Genomic DNA, 8977 nt, shown 5'->3' with positions numbered 1-8977 from the left:
AGTAGACTCAAAGGATGAATAAACTCTCGATAAACTCAACACTTCTTAGACTGACTCCTCTGGATTTCCAGACTTTGGTTAACATACATTTCCTCCCCATGACTTGAGCATCTATGGTGCTTTTTTTTGGTATTTTCCACTGACCTCTCTCTCTCTCTCTGCTGTGTCACCATCTGTGCCCCGAAATGACTCCCTCTCTCTCACAAACAGCACCCATCGGTTCCTCCTCCTCCGCCTTTCGCCAAGAACCAGAACGGCGCGGCACGGCGCTGGAACGGATCGCGTTGACACAGAAGGGCGCGACGCAACGCTGGCAAAACGCACTGATGATTTCTGGATGTACGTCAAGAGTTGTGAGACAGATTTGTTCCAAGAAAAGCAACAGACACACAATCTAATATTTGATGATGTCGTGGCAAACATCTCCTACTTCCTGTCAGGTTTCATTTCCAGAAAGTGGTAACTAAGGGTCAATTAAGGTCAGTACTTCAGTTTGAGCTAAGTGGATGAAATGGCTAAATCTCTACATTAAAAAAACCAGGAAATTTGGATTAAAATCTTCAACTTTTTGCTCATTTTTTTCAGGATTTCACGATAAAACGAGCCTCTTTTTTTCAAGTTGTAAAAAAAACAGATTATCTTTAGGATTGAAAAAGAAATTGGGATTGATTGTCACCAAAAGGGTCATTTTGCTTCTCATTCCGATGCTAATTATCGCAAAACACACATTTAAAAGAAGCACACGTACAGATTTCATAACCTTTGTTGTGTATTTGAATCCGTTTCATTTGATAACAATTACCGATCAACACCAGCGAGAAAGGACATGATAATTCATCCTAAAAATACAAAAATATGTCATTAATTGTTGGAAAAAGACAGGACACCCATTTTGTTCACCATTTATTGTCTATAGTTACATGCATACTTGCTTACAGTTGGTTTTAGTGTGCAATACACAGTTTATTTTGTTCCATTGTCTATGTTATATCACCCCGAATGGATATTTTTTTTAACTTTACAGGCTGCGTCGCCAAAAAGTCTATACAACATGATTTCAATTCTCACATTTTCAACACATAATGAAGTATTCCCACAAGCCAGTAGCCATAGATACAAGAGGTGGAGTTTAGCCTGATTTGGTCGGCAAGTATTTCCAGTTTAAGAAAAATAGGGCTAATGTTTTTAAGGTCTTTCAGTCACAGCTTTTACATTTAAGGACATAACAGAGACCAGGAAGTGCTTTTAGGGCAGAGGGAGTTGTATCCATGACACGTGTGCTTCTCCGCTTTAACAAACATAAGTACTTTACCAAACAATCGGGGAGAACCACCAGCAACAACACATCCATCAAAGGTCCAGTTTAATCCAGTCTGTGTTCTTCCACAGTGAGCCGTTCTGTAAATAGCATGTGGTATTTATTTACAACAACAAAATAACTACTCAACTAAAACCAAACGCCTCGATCCCACAGACCAAATATGGGCGTCAAATTCATGTTGGATCCCTGCTCTCTGATTGGTTTAGCTGCCAATCTGTTTGGTGTTTTAAAATGGTGAAAATATATATCCAATTGTGCCAAACTTGGTGGAAAATGTGACGTTTACAGCACATTTCTGCCTATATTTCAATGCAAAGCAGGAAGTAACTACACTTTTACACGTTTCCATTTGCTCTTTTGAAGTTAAGTGCTTATATTTATTTATAATCGACTTGCTTCTCAAATTTGTCTAATTTCTCTCCACAGGGAGATTTAATTAGCACAAAAGGATAACTAAAAACAGCTTGAGGGGATTTCTTTCACATTGCAATTGTGTCTCATGATTCAAGCAAACCCCAAATGCTTCATTGCCCCCCAAAAAATAGGAACATTGGAACTTATTGAGTGTTAGGAAATGCATAAACCTAGCATTACATGCTGTTTTTGGGGGGATTTTAACGCTCGAGAATAGATTAAAAGCAGTATTAAGTTAGAAATGCTTCTCTGATTTGAGTGAAACTGTTTTTTCCTGTACCTCGACTACAGCCCGGAATAGAAAACCCCCAAAAAACTAAACCAAAGTGAACAACTCACCGCAGCACATCGTCAAAAGAAAAACCACGTTATAGAAAAACACTACAGTCCAATCAGCTCATACGGAGGATTAGCCAAACCTATACTGAAAAGAGATAGAGAATATATTACTGCTCTTACACCTAGTATTTATAGTCTGCGTTCACCAAGTGAGCGGGGGTCGCATGGAACGGGTGACCTTTGACCCCTGGCTCAGGATGACGAAGCTCTGTGAGGGCGACTCCGGTGTGTGTGTGTGTGTGTGTGTGGAAGCGTTTATATATAAAGACCAATACCACAGCACACTGTCACTGCCTGAAATGTCATGAATGGTGACAAAATAAAAAGAATGGCGCTCGCTTCAGCTATTACGCAATAAGGGAACTACTGTGCGCCACAATGATTAAAGTATGGAGGACTGCACGGACTTTAGGGGCTTTTCAATCGCTTTACCAGAAATAAAATAAGAGAAACAGCATCTCATTTCTCTGTGGATACTTCTACATGTTGCGTGTCATGTAATTATAATGGCAGGTTGCATGGTGTCTAATAAAATGCTAAAAAACTAGAAAAAAAAGTCAGAATTTTTAGGTAAATTTGACACTTTTGAAGAAATAATTCGATTTCTTTTTTTAAAACAAAGTAGAATTAAAAAACATTAAAAAAAATTAAACTTTTTCACAAAATATGTAGAAATTAACACGATAAACAAGCCATTAAAAACACTCATTGCACAGCTACCAAAATGTAATACACAAGATCTGGAGATGCACCTAAATTATGAACCTTGTCCGCTGCAGTTTGAGCTGTGTGTTTAAAAAAGTCTGCGTTTTAAATGTAAATAAGTTGAGAAACTCCGGACCTTTGAGCAGTAAGGAGAATGTGTAATCTCACCCGTTGATAAATCTGAATCTTCATTCTATTTGATTCCATGTCTTTCTTACTGAAAATGCATTTATTTTTGACACATTATAAATAACGTGACAAAGATAGGTAACTATGGAGATATCTAAAGGTACAGGCTCAACGCGCACGGCAGGTTTGATTACAGGAAGAAGATTTAGGAGCCGATTGTTTCGTCTCAAGTTGGGTAAAACGATCAAAAAGCCGGACTCTCAAAAGTCAGTGTTTCCTCCTCTAACTTTTCCCTGATTTTCCTCACGTTTCCATTAATTCCTTCTCAGCATTTGGCAGATAAGTTAAGATTGCACTACAACAGTTTTGTGCTATACCATGTGCTTTGTAAACACATCGCCCCCCCCCCCCACCCCTCTTCACTGGGGGCCCTCCTGACTTTACTTACAGGCTCGTAACCTGCAGGACTGATAATAATTACCACTCTCATACGCAGCGAGGGAGGGGTTTGTCTGTCACATTAGTGGTTACAAATGAGTGGTGGTGGTTGTTGGGGGGGGGGGGGGGGGGAGAGAACAGGCATCGTCAGGGGCAACCTGTTGCTGTCGAAGCGAGGCTGCAAGAATGTATGATTGAATTAATGTTGAAATGTTAATGATGAACCATCACCAAACCCCGTCATCACCACCTCAGTGTCTCAATGCATCAGCCCCCCTTTACTCCCAGTGATCACCCGCCCCCCCCCTTTATTTCAAACGTTTAGTCAGACCACTCGTTCTCGTCGAGCTCGGAGTCGTCGTCGGACTCGCTGTACTCCACGGCGATGCGGCGCGACAGGATGGTCGCCACGTCGTTGCCGACCGGCTCCCTCTTCGCCTCCTGCTCACGCTGCTCCTGCACCTTCCTCAGCTGGATGCCTGGGAGGGAGGGAGGGAGGGAGGGAGCATATGCATGAGTAGAAGTTTCTGGCAACGTCTCCAAACGGCGGTGATTTCGGATTGTATTACATTTTTAATCAGATAATTCAATTTCTCTGAGTAATAAAAACTGTAGCTCAAATTAAGGATCTAATGCGCAGAAATACACGTGAGACCCAAAAGCTACAAAATCCACCCACCAACGGCTACACCTGAACTCCACCTCGACCTTTGACCTTGAACTCTCACCTCTACGGATGGCGGCCAGCAGGTCTGAGCGGGCGTCGCTCATCGGGATCATCCCCAGCATGGTGGACTTCCTGGTTGCCGGCGCTCCGTCCACGCCGGCCTGGAGGGGCGACGCGTGACCGTGGTAGCCCGTCGGGACACCGGGCGGCGGGGGAGGAGGGGCGGCCGGCGGGGCGCCCGACGGAGGGTGGGAGGGGGAGGGCACGTAGTTGGCCGGGGGAGGAGGAGGAGAAGGGGAGTAGGGGCGGGAGAGGGTGGAGGAGGTGGGGGGGACGGCGGAGGCGGCGCCGGGAGGCACGGCGGCGGCGTCGAAGGCCGTCTGAGCCGAGGGGATGGTCGGGGGAGGGGGAGGAGGGGCGGGGGGGATGTAGTACTCTGGGATGGTGGAGGGCTGACCACTGCGGGGGGAGGAAAAATCAGAAACAATTTGGTCACAAAAGGACAAAAACACATCGGAGAGGAACGACCCAAATACACATTGAGATAGTGAGAACGCTAAAGGTAATACCTAGAAAGACACACGTTAACTTCAGCTGGAAGTAAAACCTACCCGTGCCCGGCCCGGTACTCCTTAACGGACTGCTGCCTCGGCCCGTTAACCGTGGGGTCTCCGCCCGGCTGCGCTCCGTGTCCTGACGGAGTCCGGCCCAGAGAGGCTGCGTGGCGCCCGGGCGCGGCACCTGTGGCCCCCGGGGGCTGGTTGGGCGGCCGCAGGATCCGATCCAGGGACTGAGTCTGAGCCGCGGCGCTGAGGTGCTCCCTGCCGTGGTCGGGGGGGTGGACGGCGCTGGGGACCTGGGCGGAGGGGTGGTTGGGGCTCGCCGGGTAAGAGTCCGAAGTCATCGACCTGTGGGAGAGAAGAGGGTCACATTTACGGGCTTCAAAAGAAATGTATTGCTTTTTATTCATCGTGTTTTAACAGCTTCTTAATAAAGTTTTGTATTCATTCTATTTTGTGTATATCAATCATGTATTCTCTATAAAACTGTATATTATTTATTATCTTTGTGTATTTAAAATGTGACTAAACTGTCGATTAAGCAAGCAAAGAAGGATTTAACGCACGATATCATTTATCCTCCTGATTGCTGCTTTACTATTTTGTTACCAATATTATTAGTCAACCCCATAGTAGCCAGATGACACATGAATACAAAGTGATAATAATCCACAGGTAAACTTGAGGTTTCACAATTAAAGAGAGAAAAAGGAGACCATAAATGCTGCATTATGTTAAAATGTAGAAACAATTACAATGGCATTGACCAAATGCAACGTATCCATTTCCCTTTACTCACTGCTTTTGATATCTCGTGTTCTGCCTGCATCCTTACTTTCTGTGTTAATATTCTGACTGAATCCCTATGTTGCCACTGCAGTGATCCCTTCCCTTTCAAAGTTTGATCTAATCTTTTCTTACAACATTTTGAGGAAACCAATTCAAGAAATCCACATGCCCTGAACGACCATCTCCAGAAGAGGGCAGCACAGAGCTGCACAGAGCACGCCTGACTTAACCTCCGCCACAGGGAGGAGCTCTAATGTGTGTCATAGTGACACTTTGGGTGGTCAGGTAGAAATACCTGCACACTAAACACCATTTATAATATACAAATATCATTTACAGCATTTTAATTTGGAGAAAAACTGAAAGAAATAGAGTTTGGTTGCAATTCCAATGCAGAAAACTTCACCCTTAAACCCCAATAATGTGTCCCGTGTGTGTGTGTGTGTGTGTACCTGCTATCAGGGGACAGGGATCCCTCTGAGGACATGCCATGGTAGGGGGAGGGGGTGAGGCGGGCGTCAGGTCTGAACTCTTTGTCGTAGGCCAGGACGTTCCACTCCTGCCGGCGGTTACGAGCCTTACGCACCTGGAGAGAGAAACAAAAAGGTAAACAATCACTGGAGGAATAAGACAGGAACCACATCATGTCTCTTTGCTGATGAATAATGTAGGTGATGATACTTATTGTGGGTAAAGCGTGCGGCTGTATCACTTCAACATCCTGCGCTCTCCACTAACGGGCGCCGATTGTCTCATCGCCTTTACTTTAACAAATTGATTCAATAGACTTTTATTAAAGATGGTTTTAGAGCGATCTCTGCTGGCAAAGGTTTCCTCTCTTCCACTGCACTCATAAAAACCTGAGTTCATTGTAAAACACTTTAAGAAGGTAGACTCAATTTAGATAATAAATAACATTGTGAGGATCTGGCCTTAAAAAGCTGTCCTTCAGAAGTAATAATGAAGTTTAAAGCCGGTCACTGGAGATTGCAAGGAGCTATTTCTTTAGTCTAAGTGCCTAAAATCATATTATTTTTGCCACTCTTGGCAGTCCAGAGGTTTTTGGGAAACAAAACTACGATATTGTGCAATAAGAGGTTGAGAATTCCTTTTTTAAATGTTAAAAACATCACTTTTTATAGTTTTTTTCCTCCAAGTCTGCTTTTGTTTCTGTTTCTCAGCACCTTAACAGAAGAACTATACTCCAGATTATTATGAAACTCAGTGGAGAGGTGAAGCATGGGTCAAGGGAGGATATCAGAAAGTTGGGGTAGATACACTCAATATTTTTCACCTAAGGAAACAGAAAGTGCCCTTAAAAAGAATCAGACAGGAAGTCTACAGGTGGTGTCAGAATCTGAATTAATTTATATTTTATTTTATTCTGGAAGAAATTAGGGTTTGTGATGAAAATAAAAGATAGATAAAATAAATACATTATAGAAACACAAGAATGTATATGCAATAAAAACACTAAAAAAATACAAAAAGATAAGTTACAATTTAAAATAAGAAGTGCAAGCGTAAAATAATAAAAATGACACGTGTGTGTGTGTGTGTGTGTGTGTTAACCGACCTTCTTCACCTCTCTGCCCGGGTCCTCCACCTGCTTCTGCTGCTCCTGCAGGAGAGACGAGGCAGACAGACGGAGAGAGAGTTAGTTATTGATTATTGATCAGTCTGGGTCAGAGGAAGAGAACAGGACCCCTCCACCAGCTCCTTCACCATGGACACACACACACACACACTAGTCTACCCACCCTCCAGACATTATTAAAACACACACACAAGATGCTGATGGACCGGAGCCAAAAGTTGTGTTAACTCAAGACAGGAAGCAAAGCAATTACAGGGGGTTAGAGAGAGGATGAGGTGGCATGCAAAGTCTCTCACACACACACACACACACACACACACACACACACACACACACACACACACACACACACACACACACACACACACACACACACACACACACACACACACACACACACACACACACACACACACACACACACACACACACAGTGTGTGTATTTTTTTAGTACTGAAATTCAAACTCTGGATAGTTTCGTGGTAATATTTGTGATTTATTTCTTGTGTCCTTCCCAAATTCTTTCATAAAAGTGAGTGTGTGATGTGTGTGAGCGTGCATGGGTGCATGGGGGGAAGTGGGGGTGGGGTTTAGGGGTCTGGGTTGTCTTACAGAGATGGACAGGGGGCTCCTGGGTGGGGCCTGTCTGGAGTGGGGCCTGTCAGGGTGGGCCGGACAGCCCTATGGAAACATGGGAGAAAAGAGAAGCTGGTGCATTAGACGGAGCAGGGGGGGAGGAGGAGGAAGGGGAGTCTTTGAGGCCAGATAACTCTATACATCAGAGAAGAAGACAAGGAGGAAAAGCAAAAGGAAGAGGAGGAAGGTGTAGATCCTCCATCTTTGTTTCTGAGGGGACTTTATTTCCAGGTTGAAAGGAGGGAACATAAACATGTGAGCAGCATCAAATCGAACAGAAATATTGACAGAGCACAGTGATCACACGTACAGCAGCAGACGTTCAGGGGTCTGAAACATGTCGAGAGAGCAAGTGAAGAACTAGGAAGTGAATAAAAAGGAAATAAAAGCTAGAAATATAAACAAATATTTGATTTTTATGCCAAATATGCTATTTTACTGACCAAGTTATGAGTTTTACCAGGATAAATTTGCCAATTTCCCATCTTCCTTTTACCCTTTAGTCTCCTATAAACTAAAATTGGTCTATGTTGTATTAAAAGTAAAACAAATTTGGATTGCTTATAGTTTATGGCTCTTAAAAGGTAACTTGAAATAGAAAACAATAAGGGTTTAGGTTTAATACTCTGCATTTAAAAAAAGGTATAAAGTATTTATTTTGCCATATATTTATACAGTTTATGTGTAAATAATCACTGTCATAGCTGTCACATTATTTAGTAGCTACATCCCTGTATGAATGTCATTATGGTATAATATAGACACTGTTTTATTCCCCTTTGGTCATTTATGAGGCTCTGTCCACCTGCTGCTGTATCAATAACCAATTACAAAACGAAGCAAAGCTAATGATGTCACACACAGAGGAATGCATCAAATCAAAGAGCAGCATAAAAACAAATTCACAATTGAGCAGAAGATGGATGTATTTTACTCTCACAATCACACACACATCCAGCCTGCAGCATGTGTACAAAGACACACACTCAGGACAACATGCACTCACAAAGACACACACACACTGATGCGTACACACACCTTCTGTCGCCTCTTCTCCTTGCGTTTGTCCTCGGTGGCCTGCAGCATCTTCTCCTTCCACAGGTTGAAGAAGTACGAGGGGTCGGTGTAGAACTTCAAAGCGTCCTTCTTGTCGTCCCTGCAGAGAAAGAAAGGGGACAAAGATGTTGAGAACAAAAAGAAGAGGCAAAGAAATGGAGCAGAACGTGTGTGGGTTTAAGAAGGAGCAGATGCAACAAAATAAAACCTTATTAAATACATTTTTTAGATAAATTACTACATGCACTACTTTTAGATCTTCACAAATATGAGTTTTGCCTTGTGCAAACCTAACAGATTTTCCAAACGTGGTGCAAGTCAAGTCA

The 8977-nt window shown here is 43.3% G+C and overlaps 1 protein-coding gene across 1 annotated transcript in view; it reads right to left on the bottom strand.

Annotated features, from left to right (window-relative positions):
* Positions 1 to 900: 900 nt before the first annotated feature.
* Positions 901 to 8977, bottom strand: part of zgc:109889 (uncharacterized protein LOC553542 homolog) — a 29221-nt gene continuing 21144 nt past the window's right edge. The window contains exons 7-13 of the mRNA XM_063900250.1: positions 8634 to 8751; positions 7572 to 7640; positions 6939 to 6983; positions 5815 to 5948; positions 4625 to 4921; positions 4075 to 4472; positions 901 to 3825 (exon numbers count right to left, since the gene is read on the bottom strand). Coding sequence (XP_063756320.1) covers positions 3668 to 3825; positions 4075 to 4472; positions 4625 to 4921; positions 5815 to 5948; positions 6939 to 6983; positions 7572 to 7640; positions 8634 to 8751 — 1219 coding nt within the window. The 3' untranslated portion in view covers positions 901 to 3667. The remainder of the gene's footprint in view (positions 3826 to 4074; positions 4473 to 4624; positions 4922 to 5814; positions 5949 to 6938; positions 6984 to 7571; positions 7641 to 8633; positions 8752 to 8977) is intronic.

The sequence above is a fragment of the Eleginops maclovinus genome, chromosome 14 (assembly GCF_036324505.1).
Source record: "Eleginops maclovinus isolate JMC-PN-2008 ecotype Puerto Natales chromosome 14, JC_Emac_rtc_rv5, whole genome shotgun sequence".
NCBI classification, from domain to species: Eukaryota; Metazoa; Chordata; class Actinopteri; order Perciformes; family Eleginopidae; genus Eleginops; species Eleginops maclovinus.
Note: the sequence above shows the minus strand (reverse complement) of the source record. Positions and strands in the feature narration are given on the sequence as shown.